Source organism: Drosophila tropicalis, unplaced genomic scaffold (assembly GCF_018151085.1).
Source record: "Drosophila tropicalis isolate 14030-0801.00 unplaced genomic scaffold, ASM1815108v1 contig_993, whole genome shotgun sequence".
NCBI classification, from domain to species: domain Eukaryota; kingdom Metazoa; phylum Arthropoda; class Insecta; order Diptera; family Drosophilidae; genus Drosophila; species Drosophila tropicalis.
In genome coordinates this window covers 1,309,436-1,335,438 of record NW_027173497.1, presented here as the reverse complement: position 1 = coordinate 1,335,438, position 26,003 = coordinate 1,309,436, and the positions used below count along the sequence as shown (strand labels likewise).

At 37.1% G+C, this 26,003-nt stretch overlaps 2 protein-coding genes across 2 annotated transcripts in view; both read left to right on the top strand.

Moving 5' to 3' along the window:
- Positions 1–3,843: 3,843 nt before the first annotated feature.
- The window catches only part of ome (dipeptidyl peptidase 4 omega), a 49,883-nt gene continuing 27,723 nt past the window's right edge, over positions 3,844–26,003 (top strand). Inside the window, 1 exon segment of the mRNA XM_068302461.1 lies at positions 3,844–3,995. The gene's annotated coding sequence lies outside the window, so the exon portion shown is untranslated.
- Positions 23,745–24,567, top strand: LOC137586441 (thioredoxin-2). Its single transcript, XM_068302477.1, has one exon. It carries the CDS (start codon positions 23,894–23,896, stop codon positions 24,413–24,415), a length of 522 nt encoding a protein of 173 aa, XP_068158578.1. The 5' UTR covers positions 23,745–23,893; the 3' UTR covers positions 24,416–24,567.

Genomic DNA, 26,003 nt, shown 5'->3' with positions numbered 1-26,003 from the left:
TATATAATTGCATTAGCCTTTCGTTAAGCCAACATGGAGATATTTATGACGAATGTATGCGGCATTAGTTTATCGCTCTTGGAGGTGTCCTTCAAAGAGAGAATCATATAATTTCTGCTTTGTTGGCCGGCTAATCGGCTTAGCCTAGACAATTGTATTAATTTTAATCACTTAATTGACTAATCATACACATAACTGTAAAGCAGGCCTATGTTCTTCTCTCTTCTTTGTCTCAACAATTTGGGATGCTTTCACTTCTAAATCTGATTGAACCACAGTCCCGAAATAAAATAAAATATTTTATTTAGAATTATATATTTTTTAAAAATACAAATGAATTTTAATAGCCACGACAATCGAAAAATGCTTCTGGACTGTATGAAAGAAAATGCTGCCAATATGCGTAGTGAACATCGTTTTCTACGGGATCGGATAGTGAGTACTCTTGACCATGCTCACGTAAATCTAGCGAACCTCCAGCGGTTGGCAATACAACTGCAGGAAATTAAAGCCACAAATGATGTTCTAGTCCCGATGACGGATTCGTGTTTGACCGACACTGATGAGGTGCGGACAGTTCGAAAGATTTGTCCAAATACTTGTAAATGCGGTTGCCGTTATAATTTGTAGCGTAAGATAATCTCAGAAAGGAGCGACGGTGGAGAATCATCAGACGGCGATTGCGGAACAGACGCTATATATTTATTCTATTTAATGTTATTTGGGGTGTCCCCAAAATCCCGCAAGGATCGAAAACAGGATGGTGGCACATGCCATACAGCCCAGGAAACAATTTAATTACTGCATAGGTCATAGATCATTCCTCCTTTTGGTGGTCAGAATTGGGCGTATGTGACAGCAAAATCTAGAAGGCCATTTACCCGGTATGGCATTCCATACACAACCCTATAACGTATACCATATAAACCAATGAAATATGTAAATCTTTTAATTGTAAATCTGGGACATCTATTAGTTTAATAATACTTATATTTAAACATTGTAAACACAACATAAGCAACAACATAAATTTTCAATTTGGTAAATTGGTCTCGGTAAATCTCGAAGACTTCAAAAGCTAGACCCGCCCAAACTCTTGCCGTATGAGCTGATATCTAGTTTATAATTCAAGCATTTCAAAATGTTTCCCACGCCCCGTTACACCCCCGAAGTTAAAAAAAAAAAAAAACAATTTTCACCCCGCAAAATTTAACCCACTGCAATGAAGCATGGCACATTTATTATACCATGCACCAATAGGGTGAAATGGTATATTAAAGTCGCCAAAATGTATGTAACAGGCAGAAGAAAGCTTTTCCGACCTCATGAAGTACATATACACTTCATTAGCATCAACAGAAGAGTTGATCTAACCATGTCCTTACATGTCCATATCGAAGGACCTCCAAGAAACAAAGAAAATAAATTGTTAATAATCCACAAGCCTGTGATTAATGACAAAAGGATTCACACCAATAGTTTTTTATTAAATACTACGTTATTTTCCACTTAGGCATAATTTCAACGAATTGTTTGCACTTTACAAACTCCATGTACATACAAGTGTATGTCTTTGTTTATGTAGTGTAAACTATACGCTGAGAAGTTTCTTTTACAGTTGAAGAGGGTTTGTTAATCCTCTCTCCGTCAGGCAAACTGAGAACAGAGCAATAAATATGTATTTGTCTTATGTTCTTATTTGTGTCGCAACATTTCATCGGATGCTTTTCCGTTTTTCGCTTTGTTATACCCTTGCAATAAGGGTATATTAATTTTGGTCAGAAGTGTGCAACGCATAGAACGAAGCATCTCCGACCATACAAAGTATATATATTCTTGATCACCACAACGAGACTAGTTCAAATAGCCATGTCCGTCCGTCCGTCCGTCCGTCCGTCCGTCCGTCCGTCCTTCCGTCCGTCTGGATCAACGCTAACTCCTTCTAAACCCTTAACGCTACAGAGCTGCACTTAGGCTTGTATATACTGCAGGGGTTGTATATCTCGGATTCAGCCGGATCGGACCACTATATCATATAGCTCCCATACAAACCCCAAAGTCACGATCAGTGACTTTTCTCAATAACTTCGTTATTTTCTGTGCTATTATCGTAATATTAGAGAGTTTATTACGCCTATAAACGACTGTGCCAAATTTAATCAAGATCGGATGACTATATCATATAGCTCCCATAGGAACGATCGGTCGAAAACAGTGACTTTTGTGAATAATTTCGTTACTTTTAACGCGGTTGCTTTCAAATTAAACATTTGTTAGTTTGATATATCTGTTAATGACTGTGCCGAATTTGATAAAGATCGGGTGACTATATCATATAGCTCCCATAGGAACGATCGGTCGAAAACAGTGACTTTTGTGAATAATTTTGTTACTTTTAACGCGGTTGCTTTCAAATTAAACATTTGTTAGTTTGATATATCTGTTAGTGACTGTGCCAAATTTGATCAAAATCGGGCGACTATACCATATAGCTCCCATAGGAACGATCGGTCGACTATACCATATAGCTCCCATAGGAACGATCGGTGGAAAACAGTGACTTTGATCAATATCTTCGTTATTTCCTATGATTGTAGGCCATTCTTTCGCAAACATAAGCCATTGATGGCTAATAGGTAAGAAAAGAGTTACCAAAAAAGTTGCAAGGGTATACAAACTTTGACGCGGTCGAAGTTAGCCCCGGCCCTCTGGTTTTTACTCTCAACTTGGATAGGGTTTGTCTTTGAGACTTTCCGGGTAAGTGTGTTCTTGGGTGACTTTTCATTTGCCAATGGGTAGGCTGAGGGAGGGTCAGATTCAATAGGAGGATGTGAGTGAGTAACTGGTTTAAGTTTTTAATGTATCAGTAAGTTTGACAGTTTCAATGAGAGAGTCAATGTGAGAGAGAGAAATTAAGGAAATTCTCCATAAAGTTTGAGTCAGAAATAATGCATACTTCGAATTTAACTTCGATGGATTTTTCATAGAAGAAGAATGTTAATTTGTGACCTTACAATAATGCCAAAAAAGCCAGTATGGACTGGCTTATAGAAAACGTGTGAGGCTAATAACAAATACTTGCAAACTTTTGAACTTACCTTTTTGCAAGGGTGCGGCAAAAAGTAAAGCAAAGGGCTCACACATTCTTTGGTTTTTTTTTATATGACAACTATATAATATTGTCGTTCGATCTACATAGACTAAATTTGGCTAAGTCATTAAGTCAGTTGTCAGTACATAGAAGCCCACGTGCAGCTCTGTAGCTATGACAGTAATCCTTTACGACTCCTAAGAAAGTTGAAGCCAAATCAAATAATTTTCAAAGTAAGTGTAAAATTCTTGGTCCATCCAAGACTGAGATCAAAAATGAGCTTTTTTGTATTATTTTTCTGAAACGTCTTTCATGCAACTTGCAAGCTCCTACAAATACATAACAATACAAATACATAACGTTACGTATACGCAATGTTACACTGTAAACGAAAGCGTCTTTCTCCCCATCGCATGGCGGACCCACTGAATCTAGAGAAACATAAACTCGGAATTCGAGCCCTGAGTGTAGCTTCTATCTGTATTAACACACTCAAACCACTTTCACTCATTCAGGCTGCAACCTGTGGCACAGGTTCCATTTCACTCGCATTATTCTCTCCCACATATCGAAAGCACTCTTTCCTCGCGCGTCGCTTTTGTGTTGTTTGTTGTGCTCTGCTCTTTCGCCGGCAACAACTTTCGGTACATGCCTCACTCAAATATTTTCGGCTCACGTTGAGTAACTTTCGGCTGAGCATCTTTGGACTTACTGGCGAGTTCCAGCTACGATTAAAATTCAGTTGCCGCTTGTTTGTCGCCACGTACGGGTCGGCTTACGGATTCCAACCACGATTCAACAACGACAGAGGTACACTTGGCTTCCGCAAGATTACGTCTCGGTCTCTGTCAGTGTGCGTGTCTGTGTGTGCGTGAGTGCTTGGGCAGAGAGTATTTAACTATCTGTGAGTGTCATTCGTGAATCATTTCCATTAGGTTTACACTGCAGTCACTTTCTTTATAAATTCCACAACTAATAAAGTTTTGTGTATTCTGCAATTTGCATGCTGATTACAGTATATACATACATACATACATATGTATGTTTGTACACACAAACATATATTTGTTGATGCTTCTCTTTTCGGATCGGTTTTTTTTTACACCCGGAAATGGTTTTGCCGCCGTTTTGTCTATAAAGAAGTAAACTTTGCCAGTACGTTTTTGGCGATGGACTACAAGTTCTTACTTATTTTTTTGTGATTTCTTTTTTTTTTTTTTTTTGTTTCATTTGTAAATTTGATTGTTCATAAAAAAAATCAATACAAATATTGCAATTGTTATAAAGTGATTGAAAACTTTGCTAGTTTCATGTATGTTGGATTCTTGCCACAGCAAGATGATGGTCTTTAATAAGGAGCACAATCCAAGAAAATATATACATTATTCAAATAAATTGGTCAAAGCTATTCGAAAATGCGAGTTAGCTCTCGCGTTACCTCATGAAACGATTATCAATTGCAACAAAACAAAAGTAGAGTAAATAAAAATCAACTTGTTAATTTATTTACAATGTGAAATCAAAATTTTACTGGTGCTTATATGTACCAAAGGCGTCAATATTGACAGATCAATAAACAAAGTGCAAAAATGTAAATATTATACTTCTACAAAATATATACCCACATTCAATTTCTGTGTTATTTGCACACTATTCTTAAAAACAAATGTTAAAGTACCACAATGCAATGCAAAGTGTTGGGGTATAAACGTAATTAGAATTTACTGTCTGGAAGTTACATTCAGAATATTATATTTATTCAATGTACTGCTAAATAGAAGCAAAAGTATTTTGTGATTATTTAGTTTTCCAAGCTATTTTTTACTAGTTTTAAATTCTTCTTTCGTTAAGAAAATATTGTGGATATGAAATATCAAGAGCATTAAAGTTATAACTGATGTTTGTTCAAACCTTTAATGTTTGACGTCTCTGCCGGTCTCTCAAGTTGTAAGCCAAAAGTGATAACATTAAAGCTATAGATTAGATTAGCACAATTGCACTTAGTCGTGGATGTGAATGTGCCATAGGACCAGATTTCCTCTTTCAATCCAATGAAAAGCGAAAAAATTTCGAAATTCAGTATGCTCTAAACATATTTATGAGCTCACCGCGTGGCCAGCTGTCCAAAAATGTAGGCCGTTCAAATCGTTCCACGTTTCACTCAGATATGTATATATGGATGTACACACTTATATATAGGTATATATATATATGTATGAATATATATCTGTTTTTTATTTTTAGCTATATTTTACGAATACGAGAAATCTTGACAAATGAATGAGCAATTCTCAATAATCTGATTAATAGCATTAGCATGCACTCCATACAATTTGTTGACCATTATTCTAATATTATATTGAATAGTCAGGAAAGATTAAATATTGTTGGGACTCAGCAGATGTTGTGAGAATGACTTGAGAATAATTCATCGTTGGCCGCCTAATTAATTACCGACTTTGGTCTACCATATACCAAGACACATTATAAAGATACCTTCAAAGATATTCTACAATGGCAAGTATTAGTGTGCCGAATTGAATTGTGATAGTTTTGATATTGGGGAATTCTGAATTCGCTTGACATGTGTTTGAAAACCTAGCGACAAAATAGAAATTTGATCAAGAATAAACGTAATTTCGAACATAAAATAAAACTCAGAATCTGAACTTTTGATATCAATCATTTTTGTATGATTTATGTATTTGGTTTTCAAGGCTAAAAGTATATGCACCTTATATAAAATATACTCATATACAAATTGAAAATGAGTTCAATCAAAAGTCGTTTTTACTAATAAAATACAGTCTTCTGCTAGCTTGCAAGTGTATACAATCGTCAGCTATTTTATTAGACCTGGTTCTTAACTGTTTTCGTCCGCAGCCTGGAAATGAGAATATGAATCAATTTTAAGATTATAAATTCGTCACCCTCAAATGACCTGTGTGTCCTGGCTTCATTACACGGTCCTGTGTGTTTGCGCGCCAATAGCTTGAATATTTCCAGCCAATATGTCAACAGCCGTTGTAGAGTAAAATGCAATTTTAGCCCAAAAGCTTCAAGGAGATAAGAAGAATATGCCAGACAGACGCAAGAACATGGCTATAATAATTAGTATGATCCCTCGCGATCAGGAATATATGTATGTATGTATGTACATAAGGAAATACTTTACCAGAATTAAAATATTCTTTCTGCAAGGGTGTAACGAGAGGAGCGGAGCAAACATGGGTACGAAAATTGTAACTGAAGTACATTCAAGTCAACTTTTAGGCACCACAAAACACGTTTCATATTACCAAAAGAAAATGAGTGTAATGCGAAACGTGTGGTAATTAAAAGGAAACAATAATTGGGGAAAACTGCGCATTGGAAACGCCTGTGAATTTCATAAAAACCCGAGGGGATAAGGGAAAAAGCGAAGTTCCTGGATAATGAAACACAGTACACTAGTGTACCGAAAATGTGATGTCTCTAGCCTTTATAGTCTCCCAGATCTACATAGACACAGACGGACGGCCAGATTGACCATAACATATAGCTGCCATGGAAATAGAGTAGAAATACAGCAGTCTTTTTAAAGTAGGCTTAGTGGGAAATTTCTTCTTATATAGAATATAAAACCCAAAAATATTTGGAACACGAAACTTTTTGAGGAAAATTTATTTAATAAACGATTTAAAAATAACATGACATGGGTATATACATAAAAGTTACACTTTTTATACCATACACCCATAGGGTGAAATGGTATATTAAAGACGCCAAAACGTATGTAACAGGCAGAAGGAAGCTTCTCCGACCCTATAAAGTATATATATTCTTGATCAGGATGAACAGCCGAGTCGATCTAGCCATGTCCGTCTGTCCGTCCGTCCGTCCGTATGAACACGCAGATCTCGGAGACTATGAGAGCTAGAGGCACCAAATTTGGTATGTATACTCGTGTATTATGTATGTACATATATAGAGTTAATTGGAATTTTGGCCACGCCCCCTTACGCCCCCAGGAATCACATAAAACTATTTTTTTTAAAAAGTATAACAGCTAGAGACATCAAATTTAGTTTGTATACCCGTTTAGTTAGCGCGCAGAAATTAATTGTTTAAACTTTTTGCCACGCCCCCTTACGCCCCCAGGAATCACATAAAACTGTTTTTCTTAAAAAGTATAATAGCTAAAGACATCAAATTTGGTATGCAGACTAGTTTAATAGACGCGCAGATATTGGCTATTTAAACGTTTTGCCACGCCCACTTCCGCCCCCGCAAATTAAACAAAACTGATTTTATCAAAAACTAACAAAGCTAAAGTCACCAAATTTAGTATGTATACTGGCATAGTATGCGCGGAGAATTTATATATTTTCATATTTTGGCACGCCCACTTCCGCCTCAATAATTAAGAAAAAAACCGATTTCCTCCTGTATTTTTTTGACTATCGCATTCAAATTCGGCAGACTAATTAATCTTATCTATTTCTACAAAACTACCAAATTTTATTGAAATCAGACTAGAAACATGCAAAATATGCGTATGAACGTATTTTACTAAGCGGTCCACAAGGCCAGAATTGGCCGTTGGCTAGTAGCGGCGCTAGAGTGCTCGTGTGTTTGTAGAGTGAGCGAGATAGCACATAGTATAAGACATGTAAAAACAATTTAAAGACATACATTTAGTTTTCGAGATTTGAAATATTTGTTTCCCCTGGTGTATGGTATACCCAAGGCGACGAGTCGACTTACTTGCTTCATTCTATTTGTTTTCCAGAGAGTTAATAATTCAGTTTAAGAGATTATGAATTTAAGCTTTTGGCCGGATTGAACCGTTTTCCTGCAATGTGCCCGATCGGTCGCAGACTCTTTTTGAACCAAACTCACCATAGGTTTTTGATCCTTTCAACCATGCTGAGATTGTTTCGGTTGTTGAAGTCAATGTTGACTTATTTATGTGAGGGCTTCTAGCGACTGCAGATTGATGGTTGTTGCCAGTACGAAGTGCGAAGGGGGCATGGAATCGGCGCAGTTTCTTGTCTCGGTGTAATGAAATTAGAGATTTATTGACAATAAAACGGCTCAAGAAGGCATTATTATAGTAGGTTTGTGTACCTAATCGGAAGCTGAATGGGGAAACGGACTCACAGTATTGATCAGAAATGTTTTGTTCACTTACACACATTGCGTGCGACTTGAAAACATTATTTTAGGAAATATTTTAAGTCCTTGGTTGTAGAACTTTCTCCGTATGTATGATATTTACTTTTCATATAAGAAGTTGATCTCGATGGCCATTGAAGTGAACAATCTATCGCGTATCCTTCCCCTATTGTGTTCAAATACAGTCCTCTACATTCGGAATGTTATTTAATAACTAATAATGCCAACAAAAATTATAAGGTAAACAACAGTCTATAAATGGATGGATTGAAAGACACCCTTCCACAGTACTCTATCATTCAACCGTATTATAGCATACTCACCCACCTCTCTATGTCTTACCCCCAGTGCCGCTCCGCCCGCTCCAACCATTTACCCTCTTTTGTGAAATGAACGTAACTCATGTTCATGCTCCAGATGCTGCCTCCTTCTTTACACCGGCTTCCAATATTATTTGTCGCAAATAATTATTTTGTTGACACTAGTTTATAAATAAGAATATAAATTTAGTTTTATGTAAGTGAGGTGAACCTAGAAGAGTTTGTAGCTCTGACAATATCCTTTTTGGCTATTGAAATATTTCCCCCTGTCCCTGCCAGTAGGCCGCATAAAACAACATGTGTCGCTGAGCTTCTTAATGTGCCGTACTTGGGGAAAAAAATTAATATAATAGCCAAAAGGTCAATGAAAAGAAAGCGAAGAAACTTTGAGCCAACTTTAAGCGTAAGCGAGGTGAAGTAACAAGAAAAATATCGAAAAACTAATATCGGCTTAGTTGAAGCTTATATAAACTATCAGTCGTTGGACGTCGTACTTGAACGTGTTCTAAGTATTTTGCTATTGTTCATTCCCTATACCAATGGATGTAATTAAACCTTATACATTTAATACGCGACTAATTACATTTGAAAATCGATTAGAATTTGTACTATTCTATGCTATTTTTGATATCTACAAGATACATTTTAATTAATCTAAGCCCAGGCTTCATTATTATAAGAACAATATGAGTTCTCTCTGCAAAACACACCGACACTAGACAAATTTATTGCCCTTCATATTCTGCTGAATTTATGTATCTCAAGCTGTCAACGATTTGTCCAATAACCCAATGGCAACAGTCACCGATAATTTCAAGAACAAGTTATCAAGAAGCGTCAACCCCTCATGCGCAATGCTTCAATATGATAAGCCGATAAGAAATAAAACCAAACGGGCGGTCTAACTTTCGCAGTGCCGAAGTTTGCATACCCTTGCAGAAACAAATCTACAAATTATTTATGTTTATTTGATGACAACAGCATAGGAGACAGAAAGTTTGTCTATTTATTTATTTATTTTATTTATTTATTTTATTTACGTCAACTAACACAGCAGTCGACGAAAAAGCTTAAGCTAAAGCCAGATGGTAATTAAATGAAGAAGGTAGCTTAGCTTTATACACAACTAAACATCCCCGACCCGGTGGAGGTGTTTTATTTGCACAAGGTGCCCCGATTCACAGCCAATGTGGCCAGGGATGAGTTGCAGCCAATCCAAGTCCAGAATATTGGTTTCGCTGTAGATGATTAAAAAGTATAGCGCGAAGAGAAGTGACAGAAAGATGAGGAGAGATAAGGTGAGAAAGGTTGTTAAAAGATTGGCAAAGAACACGAAGCGGTTCGTGAAGAGAGTAGTTAGTCAGACGTCTACTAAGGTGAATAGGAAAAAAGTTTCTGGTCCGACGTGAGGGAACACAAAAATACAGAGTAACTAGTAAATTGGTAGAAATGATTTCGCCGTTGACTAGTTTATGGAGAAAGAGAATGCCAAAAACAAGCCTACGGTTATAAAGTGAAGGAAGATTAATAAGAAGAAGTCTGTCAGAATAAGAAGGTAGGCGAAGACCCGGGTCCCAATTTAGACCGCGTAGCGCAAACTTAAGGAATTGCTTCTGTACCGATTCAATACTACGCTGGTGAACATCATATTGCGGGTTCCACACTGGCGAGCAATATTCTAGAGTAGGGCGAACTAACGAAGTGTATAAAACCTTTGTTACATAGGGATCATCAAATTCTTTGGCCCAACGTTTAATGAAGCCAAGAAGGCTGCATGCTCTATTGACAATTGAAGAAATATCAACATTAAATGAATGTTTAGGTTCAAACATAACGCCTAAGTCTTTGAATGATGTTACACAATCTAACAGAACAGACTTAATAGAGTAATGAGCTAGGAGCGGAGACAAACGACTGAAAGTCCTAAAAGAACACTTAGAGGCATTAAGGTGTAATTTATTAACGTGGCACCAATCACAGAACGCATCGAGATCTGATTGCAAGTACTGTTGAAAAGAAGGATCATTATAGGAATAACAAATCTTGACGTCATCCGCAAACATGAGCACGCGTGAATGAGCCAAGGCCAAAGGCAAATCATTTATAAACAATGTAAATAATAGTGGGCCCAGATGACTGCCATGGGGTACACCTGACGTAACTCGAACAGTTTTAGATATCGAGGAACGAAAAGACACCTTTTGGGTTCTGCCAATAAGATACGACTTTAACCACGACTTTTAGTACATTAGAGCGTCTTTTGGAATTGACAAAGTTGTAAAATCTTTTGGGGTTCTTATAAAATTCAACCTTACAGCGAACGAGATAATTGTTGTATAGTCAAGTCGCGAAGCAGTTTTTTTTAAATCTTTTAAAATATCTCGATTTAATGTTACGAAGATTAGAGAGCCTACGTGTGACCCAGACTGTCGCGCTAGAGACGGTAGAGACATTCACATAAGGAACGCATTTATCAATTAGAGAATTAAGAGCAGAGAAAAACTTCACTGCACAATCTATATCGCAGCACTCAAATAGAAACGACTAATCAAAAGAGAAAATAAGGCTGTTAAGAAGATTGAAATTTGTTTTACGAAGACATCTACGACGAGAATTTGAGATGTTATTAAATAAATTAGTAACGGAATTGTAAGAAATAGTAACTTCAATGGTAGGGTGATAAGGATCTTCAGGTTTCACTAGTGGCTGTGTTTGCGATACAGCACTAACAGTGGGATCAGAGACAAAAACAAGATCAAGGATTCTTTTAGAAGAGTTAAGGAAAGAATTCAACTGATAAAGTGGACATTCAAGTAGGCTATCAAGAAAAACATGTTGAGATGAAGGAATTAAGAAAGATAGATTATCATCAACAAGCCAGGAAATATTAGGCAAGTTAAAATCACCTAAAACTATAAGAAAATCACGATCTTTAAGACGACCAAAAATAGTTCGTAAAGCATCAGCATGGTGCACGTAGATCATGATATCAGAAGCTGGAGGAATATATGAACAAGAGATATATAGGCTATAGTTAGAACATGTAACTTTGACGCAAATAAACTCAACACCTAAGGGAAATCAATCGGCACAACACTTGAACACAGATTCGAGTTGACAGCAATGAGTACTCCACCGCCACGACGACCAACACGATCAAGCCTATAAGAAATAAAGTTATTAAAAAGAATTTTATTATCCAAAACAGAGGGGTTAAGCCAAGTTTCAGAGAAAGCTAATATGTCAGCCAAAAACGTTTGGCTATCACAGAACAGGTTCGAGAGCTTGGTAAGAAGTCCTCTTACATTTTGATAATGAATGCAAAGACTAGACGTTATTAGTTATTTGAAGCAGAAGATAAATCAGGAAGGTGGACTGGCAACGGACGAGAGCGCTTATTGGGCGCAAACTCGTGTACAACTAGGCCCTCTGTCCAAAAATTAGGGTCAACCATAGCTGAAAAGTACTCATTTGGTACTGTAATTAACCCATGCTACTTGTCAGACCGAAGTTCCTTTTGAAAGTAATTTAATTTAGCCTTTTATCCTCCGTTGCACTCATAGGCCCTTGCCTACTTTTTGGGCATTGTAAACATCTTTCTACTATAGCTAGCAACTAACTAACATAATCATATCTTCCATAATTTCGAAATGCTTTCCAAAGGGCTGTTTTGCTGTCTTAAAATGACAAGTAAATATATTTCTAACTTCCTCCGCTGAAACGGCGTGTAATCGTGTATGTCGACTATGTTCTTGATAGTGATCAAGAATATACATACATAGATAAACCTACATCTGACCAATTCATTAAACAATTATAATAATGTGCTAAGAACAGTGAGTACTGCCCTTTCAGAGTAATTTCTCTACCAAATCTCTACCAAATTTCTCTATCTGATACTTTTGCAACATAAACTTTTTAAAATATGTACATTTTCACAGTCGAATATGTACATTTTCACAGTCGAAGAGGGACTCAAAGGAAATGGCGGTAGGAAGACAGCAAGCCAAGCAAAAATGTTCATTAATTTGCTTAAAGCACTCTTTGGGCTAAGTGGCAGTGATTAAGTCTTTGACTTAGATAGTTCCATAACATATGTAGCATTCTATAAAATAGAAATCTGTAAGGCATTTTAGCCTTATGTACATATCTACGTTAAAATAAATAACTAGTTTTAGAGGGTCTTAAATCAGCACTGCATGTTTCTTTTTTTTTTTTTTGTGTTTTTTGTTTGTTATTGTTAAAAAGCCATTGTTAAAGTCCAATCAAAGAAAATACAGAATTGGAAAAACAAAAAAACCAACTCCCTAACAACATACAGCGAAGGTGAGAGAGAAAGAGTGACACCAAAAAAGCAACCGCCATTCTATTCTTGTCTAACTCTTTCGTACCCTTCCTTAAATTCACACATCGCAAACTGTTACAAGGTTGGGTTTTCCTTTTGTTCTCTTTTTTAGCTTCTTTTATCTCGCCTTCCCTCGTTTTCTATTTCTGTCTCCCTTTTTTTGTTGTGGAAAACATCTAAGCCCAAAACACACATACACATAGTGGATCTGCCTGATCCTGACCAGAAACAAACTTGAATTCACTTTGCTTCTGATGCGAAAAAATTTAAATATTGATTTTTGTCTGTTGGCCAAATATTTGCAGCCGACGAGAGGTGGCAACGATGGGCATAGATGGTGGATAGGGGTGGGCTTGAAGTCCATTGTCATTTGGATACTTTTGTTTGCTCCAGTGAAATGCCTCCTGGAAATTTATGCAGGCATAATTTGCGAGCCTAATGAAAATGTTCAAATTTTGAATGTAAATATAAATACTCGTACAGTTATAGATATCCGAACACTTATTATTTAATGCTGTGTTCTTGGATGCTTTCTTGTCCACATTCTTCTGTACAAACAGGACGTGTGAAGTCCCAGTCACTTTAGCTTTAATGGCCCAGGATGTAGTTTATGCCTCTTAGGATCGTCTGAGCCTACTGATCAAGAAATGTGTGCCTCATGGGATCCTTCTACACGTTGCACACTCTGACCAAAAGAAACAAAACTCCTTTTTAAGAGTTATCCAAACTGCAACTGCAGATTCCCCATTTTTTATGTGGGCGCTCTCAGAATTGGTGTAAAACAACGTGTGTGATTCGGCGGCCGATCCGTTTCTGGTGTTTGTCTAGATTACGACATTTTTGAAGTTTGTCAAAACTGGGCTTTGTGAATAAAAATCCTATAAATTAGTATGATTAAATGACCTCAAGCCGACTATAAGCTAGTTTTGATCAAAAATTGGAATTACATCTTACACTTCGATTGTGGCTTATGCCAAACAATTGACATCGGGATGAGTGATCAATGGTATAATAAATGTTTGGAAGAGCATAAAAAGGAAAGGTAAACGAACCGCGGTAACAGATTTACATCAACTAGCTAATGTACATGTTACATATGTATGTACATATGTACGTAAATTGGACTCGAACATTTCAACGATTGCCATAAATACAGAACATACATACATATAGACAGATAAATACATATACAAATGTACATGTGGTATGCGTACATGTGTTGGTATGTATTATATTGGATTAACTTATCGCCCAATTGAGATCGTTAACTTTTGAGTTGCGCACATTTAATCATTAAAACTAGGCGATTAGATAACACACTTGTGTCTGTATAAATTCATTGTATAACAATCGCATTCTGAACCATAAACTAAAAACTATTTGTGCTTTTAATCGCCCTTCCAGCATGAGAATATTTGTTCATATAGGCATATAGACTGAAGAGTCTAGAGCAACAGAAGCTGTTTCTAGACCGCCAGGTAACGGTCTAACAGGAGGATCCAGACGGACGGACATACAGACGGACGAACAAAGCTATATAAACATGTCTCGGAGTGCTGATCAAGATTATAAATATGAAATACTTAATGTGGCCAGAGATGGTTCCTTTATGGGTTGCACACTCCATCCGGAAAACCTTTGTATTTGTATGTACATATCTACTCTCTTTTTGCACGAGTGTAAAAAATACATCAGTTTCAAACGTGGGAGACACGTAAGTGGGAGTTCAAGTGTGAGTGTCAGTATGAGGTAAAACATCATTGACGAAGCGTGTTTACGTGTGGCAACACCCTAACCCCCTCCCACTCCAACAGTCCATTTGCTTTTTGCACACTTTTCATTTGACGTGTTGGCTCAAGTTTCAATGTTAATTATGTTGCCCCCATCTTCAATTTCAGCGACCGGGGTCAACCCATTCATTATGGGATCTGTAGAACAGTATTAACCGTGCTTCTCAACGACCTTTTTTCACAGGCCTCTTCATTTTGGCTCTTCTAAAGCCATTTGCAGGCATTTGTGTAGGCCATTTCTTTCAGCCTTCTAACATCTACATATATACCATGCAGCCATAGGGTCAGTTGGTATATTAATGTCGCCAAAATGTATGTAACAGGCAGAAGAAAACTTTTTCGACCCCATATGGTGTACATATGTCAACAGCCGAGTCGATCTGGCCATTTGAACCCCTATGTAGATCTCATAGACTGTGAGAGCTAGAGCCACCAAATTATAATTTTGGTAAAAATAGCCTGTGCTTGTACGAGTGAGTGAGATAGAATAGGCTTGCAAAACCGTTATTTAAATGCATGGTATAGCGAAGTCGGCGAGATTTGTTTTATTATAAATATGAAAATTAATCACTCAAAAACATGAATGAAAGTGAGAGAGAGACTGGCCTCGGGATTGGCCAACTCAATTTGTATGCCTTTTATAATGGTCGTGTACTTAGTTAATTTAAGACAAAATGTGAATTCAGAAGCCCAGTTATTTAACCATGCACTCATAAAGTGAAATGGCCAAAATGTATGTAGCAGGCAGAAGAAAGCTTTCCCGACATCATAAAGTATATATGTTCTTGTTCAGCATGACGAGGCTAGTTTATATTTTAGTTTATGTGTCCGTCTGTATGTTTATCCGTCCGTCTCGATGAACGCAATTGCATTGTTTGCCGGATCGAACTACTACATTAAATATGTATGTAGCTCCTTCTTCAGGAACGAGCAGTGACTTTATTCAATGACTCCTTGTTTTCAAGCGATTCTTTTGGATTCAATTATTTAATTTCAATTTACTTTTTAATGATTAAGGCCATTTTACTCAATCGGACGACAATGCCTAAATGCTTCCACGGGAGAAGGCAGTCGCAAAAAATGACAAATCAATAACATTGATTGCCTGAAAATAATATACAGATTATTGTCTGTGCCGTAGTTAAAGATCGCGTATGTACATCTTATTGATCTCATATGAACGATCAGTGAAACACTTATTTCGGTCAGAAAATCTTAATTTTATCATCTTATCCAATAATCATCACAATAGGTAATCTTGTGAACACAATAGTCTATAATTCTGTTGGCTGTTGGCCAGTATGTTAGCCAATCTTTTGGAGACTTTTTTCCGATTTGACGAAGAAAATAGAGGCATACAAACTTTGACATGGACCAAGTTACCGCCGCCCTTCGGTTGTAAATAAAAATGTATTGAAAATATGGTCAAAAATAGGCATGAGATTGAGCCCCTTTCTAAGCGACCCAAATTAGGCAATGTACTTTGTAGTTTAGGTAATGAAATCTATGTCAGTGCGAAATAAAAAAAGAAAACCAATGCAGTACTTTTGTCAAATCAGCCAAAGAAGAGACGGAAACGGGAGCAGTCGCGTCTTCTCTTGCCTCAAACCCCTCTCAATTGGCCATGGACAACAGTCCAGAGGCAAATGTTTTTTTTTGGTTTATTTTCATTTTAGCAAACGGGGCCACTTGAATGCAAAATGAAGCTGGCAAGCTAAAAACAACACCAAAATGTTTTCGCTTCTCCGTCCGAAAATTTTTGAATAAATTTACGCGTTGTTTTTTTTTTTTTTTTTTTGTTCCACAATTTAAGAGCTTTTATTCACTACTTTAAAAATTAGTCCCGTACCCATAAAATATCAAGATCCTGATGAATTGTGGTAAATCCAACGTTTGTAACACTCAGGGATTTCGCCAGGGTGAGACCGGTCCTGGATTGTTTTCTCATTATTACATCTTTTAAAAAGGGCATAATAATTTTAATATCAGAGAACATACATTCAAATATTACATTGATCAGCATACATATTCTTGATCAGCAAGACGAGAGTTCTTTTAGTCATGTCCGCCCGTGTAGATCACCGTAAACTCCTCCTAGACCGTTGAAGCAACAGAGCTGCCCGTGGGCTTATACATATGTACTGCACGGGGGTTGTATATTTTGGATTCAGAAGGATCGGACGACTGTTACGTATAGCTCCTATAGAAACTGCACAGTCATGAGCTGCCATGAGTTTTCTCCAAAGAAACCGCAAAGTCAAGAACAGCGACTTTCTATTCTATCAGTGGTGGTATCGAAACCCAGGTTTCTCTCTTTCTCTTACACACTGCTTAGGGCCCACGATATCTCCCCAAGGCTTCTTCTTGATCTGTGGGTCCAAACTGTAACACCTTCTAGTCGTCCGGAACACTTTCGGGTTGTGGCTCCTTGAATTTTTTTTTGCCTTCTAAACTAAAATGAAGTTTGCCACACTTGTATTTGCAGGTAAAATGCCAAATTTAAATTCGGACTAGCCCTCTAGCCTACTCCCTACTAACTTGTCGATTAAGTTTCTAAATTTGAGGTGAATGTGTCCCTCGCCGCATGACTCTACTTTATTAGATCATATGTTTGCTCATAAGTAGCATCTAACAAAATCTGAGCATAGCCTTTACATTTGATAGGGATCGGAATACTTTGTATGTCTTTTTCATTCTTTTTGTAGTCTTTTTTAACTTTTGTCTATAGGTATGAAGATACTACCACAAACACTTTCACCAGTGTACAAAAACAAGAACATAGCTTTAGGTTCTATTTATACATTTCCCTTGTCTTAGTCACTCTGATATAACTATATAACCATTTATTACAACACGTACCTAACCAGTTAAATGTGACTGGCAGTTATAAAATCCTTAACACAAACATTCGACTAAAGCACACAATGTGGTAAATTCCAAATTTCAGACCCCACTCGTAAATAAAAATATGATTTTAAAAATGTCTACATATTTAGTGACCATAAAGATTGAAAGCCTTTGCCAGTTGTTTACCTATCGAGTGACAATAACACCGAAATAAAGGCTGAAATATGTATAAGCTTATCAAATCCAAAATTTGTTTGTAATGAGTTATCAGCTACAGACTGTGCTTCTATACCAATACTTTATATTCAACCAAACACCACTCCGACTGCCCCTCTACTATCCTCGTTCCTCGCTCTTAACGCAATGTTAACCTAATGAAGTCAGTCCTTAAATATTTCCGCACGGTTTGTTTTTGCAGCACTTGCAGTTTTCATTTGTAATTGTGTCAGTGCTTCACCATGCCCTTTTAGTGCTTTTTTGGTATAAGGAAGGGGAAAAATCAAACTCATAAATTTGGTTAGGTTCACTTAAAGCATTGGCAAAGATTAAAGCAGAAAATGCTTGAGAAAACCAGAGAGCCGGGCTAACTTTGTGGCCGAAGTTTGTACATCCTTGAAAGTATTCGTATTACTCTCTTCTTTAGCACAGACAAAAGCGAAGATAAAAACGACCTCCCAACTTTTCCTGGCCCAGCTATTGGATAGTCCGCCACTTTTGATAACAATTTAACAGAAAATTTAAGCTTTAATTTGATTACTGCCTGTTTGTTAATAATCGCATAAGGAGCAAATACGTTTTCCTGACCGATCGTTTTCGCGACTGAATCCGAGATATAGACATCGCTATATAGCCACTGGACTCTTCTCCTCGTGCTGGCAAATAATGTCCAAAGTGAATGCACCCTTTTTGTGAGGATATAAATATTCTTGGATTTTAAGACAAGGTCCCATTGACAGAGGCAACAATAAATTTGTTGCCAAGTAAAAGCATAAGCAGCTTAAGAGCAGATTACGAAAACAGAGATCCTGTTGAAAGCAGCCTAATCACCACACAATCCAAAAATGAAAAGCAATTAAACAAATAAGTCGTATCTTCGATTCCAATATATGTATAATGCACCAAATTCATCAACTCGAATTTGTGTGTGTGTATATCAAATCCTTTTTACATGTCACAAAGGGAATTCAGGCTACCCAGCTTACTGTTACAAACACACGAGAACGTTCTAGCCCCAACAGCCAACCCCGCCTTTTTATTTCACAACGTGAAAAACACTTATGTAGGAATAACTTGGCTATTTGTATACCATGCACCCGGAAGGCGAAATGGTATATTAAAGTCACATGTACATATGTAAGAGGTAGAAACAAGTTCTTCCGACCCCACAGAAGTCGGCCCTTAATATAACATTCACCCTACGGATGCGAGGTATAAAAACACCAATTGACACTGAATTTAATTTCGCAAGAAGTATTTTCTGCCCTGCCCCCCTCCTAAGATATGTGAATACATATGAAGTATACTGTTCAAAAAATCAATTTCAAAACGAAATGAATGAATTGAATGAAAGTAAATATCAAGTTCCAGTAAATGAATCAGCTGACGTCAGACCAGGCGCACAACATTCAAGCGATACGAAAACGATTTCAAAAAGATGGAATGTGAGAAAATTAGTTGCTATGTTTTGAATCTCGATTTTGATTTTAGTATTTAATATTTATTAATACTGTATATTTTGTACATATCTCTGTACATTTGAATATTTTGTATTATAGTCAATTGGAAATTGATTTGTCTTTAACTGGGACTAATCTTATATTCAAATAGATTGTGCTCCATATCATTTTAAAATGCTTCATTATTTTTATCCGTGTACTTAAGTCTCCTACCACCACTGTAGCTTACACCACACATCGGAAATTAGCTTTTTTGCGCGACTTCCGTTTTTCGTGTCTATTTCGATGCGTGTTTTGTAGCTCGCCATATTTGCCGCCATGTTTGGGAGTTACCATGCGTCGGTTATGTCTCTTGCTAGCACCCACCACCCTCTTAGGTTCTCCACCTCTTTCCCACCCACTCAGTTCTCGTCCCTTTTGCTTTCCTGTCTGATTTTAGCGACACTTGGCACGGCACGCATAAAGCTGCCAATGTCAATGTAACGTGTTAATTTCAAAGTGGTTTAGTTTGTTGACGCAGCTTGTTAGGAGGAAAAGACATGCCAGCAGACTCACAACTTTCGCCGCAGTTGTTGTTTTTATGCCACCCCATCAAGCACACCGTCATAGCACCAAACCTTTTTTTCGATCCGCTTGTTATACCCTTTTTAAAAATGGTATACTTATTTGTTTCGATCAGAAATGTGCTGATGTTGACATTCTTATGATTTTCTTGTGGCTCCCATGGGAGCGATATGTCGTAAATTGAGTTCTAGATCAGTAATTTCGTTATTTTTCAAACGCTTATCATAAACCATTCATTGTATATATATTTATACGTAAATATATCGTCAGATTGCAAAAAAAAGTTAAATAAGTTTCTTATTTAATGTACTTATGTACATAAGTACTCACAACTTGATAATTAGAATCCAATTTTAATAATTTTTGTGGTTTCCCAACTTTAACATCTTCTACCTTTGGATGGCGCCTTACAAAACTGAATCGACGGGGCGACCTAGTTTAAATTCGTAGAAGAAGAAAGTCCATAAACTGTCCCTTCCCAGTTTCCCAAAACGAATAATTCAAATCCCATTCACATATGCCATATTCAACCAGCCGCACAATAGCAGCAGCCCATATCGAGGCGTATCCAGAAGTCTTTTTTGCGCTTCACTCTCAAAACTCATTACGATTTCACGACAAATGCCAACTGTCATGAGATTGGGTAATCCGGTAAAAGGGAAATAATAGGAGTCGAAGCTACGAGTTAAGCGCAACGTAAAAGCAAACCCTGCAAAATGGAAAGCAAATTTTCCAGAAGCATAATAGAATTTTGCCCATGTTTTTCGACAGAAACGGGCGGCATTTACGGCACAGTGCGCTGACAAAAGACGAAGTCATGAGCAGGAACCCAAACACCATCGAACAATGAGGCACATGAACGTGAAATATCTTTTTGAAGCCAGGCGTGTGTATGCGCTTGTTTGTGTGTGTCTGCTGGCACTCGAAAACCGAAATGCCCATCTTATTGTTGGGAATGACAGAGGGTTCATAAACTTGTTAAATGAAAATGCTTCAAATTCAGTTTGTACCTACACTGGCTGGTCATAATTTTTGGCATTTGGCAGACATACAATTGTCATGCTTACGGGTGTCAAAGAGTTTTACAGAAACTAACCGCAATTATGTCTTTGAATCATATGCATAACCGGCAGGCCTACATCCAATTTATTGAGGGTATGGACTTAACTATTTGTGTATGTGTGTATACATACATCTTGGACTAAAATTATTAGGTTACTAAATGAGTATGCATGCCAAATTCAATGTATGTTCACACTTTATAATTCCAATTTGCATTATTTTTTATTGTAACCTTGCTAAAATTGTAAATTAGTTTTTAGTTTGAATACCTAGATATTGGAGACTATGTAGACTCGTGAGTGTGGACGTATGTACATCAAGTTTAGTTCAAAATGTTGGCATTAGAATGGAAATTGGCGGATTCTTCTCGCCATCAATTAAATTAGACTGTTAAAAATTATAATTGAAGAGATGTTAAGAAGAAGGGATCTAATGACACAAACAAGCGATTTGTCAAATCGACAATGCTTTTTCATCATACCATTTCCTCATTGAGCCCAACAGCAAAAAAACGACCGTGCACTAATGCGCATGGCATAGATTACCGCACTCACTCGCAGTAAAATTTGAACTTGAATTCGCAGCGAACTGCAGTCAGAAGTTTCCATCCACAGAAGCTTAAAAAAACTTTTGTATTCTTTACTCTACACTACACATGCAGCTAATACACTATTTCTTTTACCCTTCACAATAAACACACACGTAACAACTTCATTATTCCCAAGATCATCTAATATCTCACCTGAAAGGACATAACTTAAGGCTCCACTCTGAAATGTATAAATTTGGATTTTAGCTAAATATAATAATCAAGGATATATGCATGTCATGTATACATTTAAATAAAAAAAAGGCAAAGGCTATTGCAAATAACTTTGGTGTTCATTTTTTTTTTTTTTTAATCGTTTTCGCATAATTATTCTCGAAATTTTTTAAGCAATTGCGGGCAAGAATCGTGCGTGAAAGCCTCAGTTGAAATTATACCAAAGGTAGCCCATATTTATGGATGAATTTGAAATCGGAGATGTAGGGGATATTGTATTTTCGTACAATTCAAACTTTACAAATAAAATGTCAACGCTTTGATGCCTTTAGGTAAGGAAAGAGTAATAGATATCATGCAACGACAAACAAATTCCGGCAATGCCGAGGTAATCCTCAGCCCTTTTGGTTTGCATATTCATTTGCTATACGCGACAAATCGCGATGTTAGCAGGAAGAAGCTTCCAACTATCTGAGCTTTCGCCTGACCCCATTTACTACTTGACCGCAATAAGAAGTATAGAAGACAAATATGCTTGCAATACGTGGCATATGCGCAATAAAAATAACTGAATAATTGTGTTACTTACATAAATAGCGGACTTTTTTCGACTGAATCCTGAAAAGATTTTCCAGGTTGCCAGTTTTTATATGCTTTACACATATTTATACACTTATGTACTTTAGGGTGGGTCACTTTGTGTGGAGCAAAACAAAAAAAGTTGCAATCGTCCACGAAGGTGGCATTAGGTGCATTTGCTGATTTAACTGATTGCACAACACCCAACTTCATCGGTCGCTCGATTGTGCGTTGCACGATTTCCGGTTTCGTCTGACAGCTTAACGCTGTCACTTAACATTTAAGCTTGCAGCCTACATTTATGTAAACAAACATGTGCTCATTAGGTTATGCAGCATGCGAAACACCTCTATGGACATACATTTTAACGTCTAGGGTCAATGTCAAGTGTAAAGTACATGACCAACGCTAGTTATGCCAAGTTTTGTGTTTTTAATCCGCACTTAAGAATTAATCATTGTGTTGGCATTCTCGAAAGACCTTTTGCCCATGCGAAGGGTAAATCAGGATATGTACATAGATAAGAGATAGTAACTTGTGTTTTCAGAAAAATGTTTTTATTTTAATTTCCTTGCAATTGGGTATATAGGGAGCATCTCTGACCAACACGATGAGATATAACACAAAGGGACGTGTTTTTATAGCCATGTCCGTCTGGATCTGCGTAAACTCCTACTCGACCTACTGGGCACCTATATACTGCAAGTAATGTACACATATGTGGGATGAAAAAAAAGTACGTAAATCGTCCTTCTTTGAAATACAAACATGTCATATGTAAGCAAACACAAAAAAAATATTTAAAACTAGGGGAGTTTCCCAAAATCGAGATTTAATCTCTGAAGCAGCTTAATTTTCAAAATACTTAATTTCCCTCGGAATGCCCAATTCGTCTTACTAAAATGATGAGCTGGATCCGCCAATTTGGCGACTTTTATATGCCGTTTTCCTCCTGGATAGTTATCGTTTTTTACCAGGTGAACTCAAAGAGCGGAGTTCACTTGTGTATTTGCTAAGCTAAATGTGAGTTTATACAAAATATAAATTTAGCTTTAAGAATATGAAGCACACAAGGATGACTTACCAAACTTTCCTATGTTTTGTTAGGTATTTGTCTAAGTATTGCCTGTTTTAGCACCTTCTTTTATACGCATAACTTTTGTTCTTGTATCCTTAGTTTTGAATTTCTTTTTACTTAAAAGGCCAGCCATGCTTTGGTCTTGTTGTACTTATCTGTTTCAGAACTTCTTTTGTCTGTGTTCAGCTATTTGTTTTGTCTTGTCTTGCATTTGTAAGAAATTAAGGCAAATGCACCGCAGTGTCTTACGTATGGACTACCAACCCCCTGCCTCTAGTCTCCTACCTCACGAACGGCCGCAACTGTCGTCTTCATGCCACTCTCACAGCTTTTATGCACTCATTTTGTGTGCAATGCGGGCGGGCTTTTACGGTTCTCTAATTGTTCACCTTAAAGCCATTTAAGTGATAGGACTACCCTCTCGGATTTACTAAATATACCGACAGTTGTCACGTCAATAATGACTGTGATTTGGATGATTTCTCTAAATAATTTTCGAAATTATGTGTATCACAATTTCATAAAATTTAATGTCAATACTCATCCGAAGCTCGGCAAAATTTTCTAAAAGTTAAATTCAATTCAAATTTGGGTTAGGTATTCATTTCGCTGATTCTCATAATGACGGCACGCGATCAAGGAAAGAAAGTTATAGTTATAGAGTCGAAAGAAGCTCTCGATCAAATTATCGACGAAGCAGGAAACAAGCATGTCCTGGTCGAATTCTATGCCACATGGTGTGGCCCATGCGCGATAATTGGGCCACGACTAGAGCAATTGGCGGAGGAGTATGCCGATCGCCTGCTCATACTTAAAATCGATGTCGATGATCATGAGGATATAGCTATAGAATACGATGTCACCAGCATGCCCACATTCCTGGTTCTTAAGAACAAAGTAAAGCTTGCACAGTTTGTTGGTAGCAATAGTGAGAAGGTAGAAAGCACAGTGGAGAAGTACTGCGGCAAACCGGATAATACCAATACAACCGCCGCTGCCAAACCTACACCAGTGGCCGGACCTAAAGCTAACACTACTCGGGAGGTTAAAGAAAATATTAAATCACTTGGACCCAGCAAAAGTGCTTCCCCAGAATCCTCACCAACTGCAACTATTGAGAAAAAATTGCAAACGAGACCATAAGTCCCTCCCATGTATACCAATGTAGGTAAATGCTCAGTTTACCTTTGCAAGCTAAATTCAAAATGAGTTATGTTTCAAAGTCGGAGGAGGAAATATATATATTTTTCATCCTTATTCCATTAAACTACATTTCTGCATTATTTCCCATTAAATTTAATGTTTTCTTTAATTCGAACAAAACCGAGTTCCTCAGAGACTGTTCCAGCAAAAGGTATCAAATTTGATTTGCAGAATTAAATAACCAGAGGACCAAGTTATGTTGGAGTATCCTTGGAAGTTTTTATACCATGCCACCATAGGGTGAAATGGTATGAAAGCTTTTCCGATTCCATAAAGTATACATGTATATTTTTGAACAGCATCAACAGCCGAGTCGATTCTTGTTTGTCTTTCCGCCCGTCCGTCTGCCTGTCCTTCCTTCTGTCCGTATGAACACATATGTATATCTCGGAGACTACAGCCGCCAAGTTTGGTATACAGACTCGTATAGTACGCTCAGTAATCGAGCTTATTTCCAATTTTTATCATGCCCCCGCAATTTTTTTTATATTTCGATTGTATAGGGTTTTTAAAGAGCATGCTGTTAAATTTTTATAACGATATTGACAGTATTTTAGGTTTATAACTTTTTAACGAGGGCGGTCGGCCGTGTGTGTAAAGTACCTTTAAAACTTTAAACACACTTTTCGAAATCGACGACCACTGAAACTCGAACCTTAAACTGAACCGATTCGTCTGAAATTTTTGCAGAATCTTCTTGGATATATTTATTCTTAATTAACGGGAAGGTTTTTTTTTCGTTTCGCAGCATAGAGCATAGATACAAGTAGTGGTATGTGATGCATGCAGTGTGGTATGCAGATTATCTTAGTTCTGCTAGATCTACAATTTTAGCAAAAACCTCTTAAATGTACGCCTAGAAAAAACCGGAGTTTTCTTTGTTCAAATGCACCCTAGGGAGGCAATTTTTACGGTTCATCATCTGAATACAATCACCAACAAATTACGGAAAAAAAAGATTTCATTAAGTTACTTAGGAGCCGAAAAAATCAGAACTAGTGTCAAAAAAAGGTTATAGATTCGTGGCCGCCACTGTATATAATATGTATAGCTATTCAATTTGAATTGAAATTGACAGACTTATAGACTAATAAGTAAATAAGTTAATTACCTAGTTTAGTTATAAGAGCATATGAAGTAACAATGGTTTTTGATACCAAGTATAAAATAAAATGGGACATTCTTTCGCGGGACTTGAAGATAAAATATGTAGGTAAGAAAAGACAATCTCAACAACGAGCAATAAAAACTTGGGAATGGCAGAAGTAAATCCCTTTTTTTTTGGGAGGGGCGAACTGTCCTTACTATAAATGGCAATAAGACATCAAAATTTCTATCTGCTAGCTGCATCTGGTGGAATTTTTTGTTTTAATAAAAATTCAAACGTCTCCTACTGAAAATCAAGGCACGGCCAGTCTCCACCATCTCCACCATATCCATCTCCCGCATACTAAAGTAATGCTGATGTTTTACATTACTAAAGGAAAAACAAAAAAGGAAAAGAGACAAAACAACAAAAATAATACAA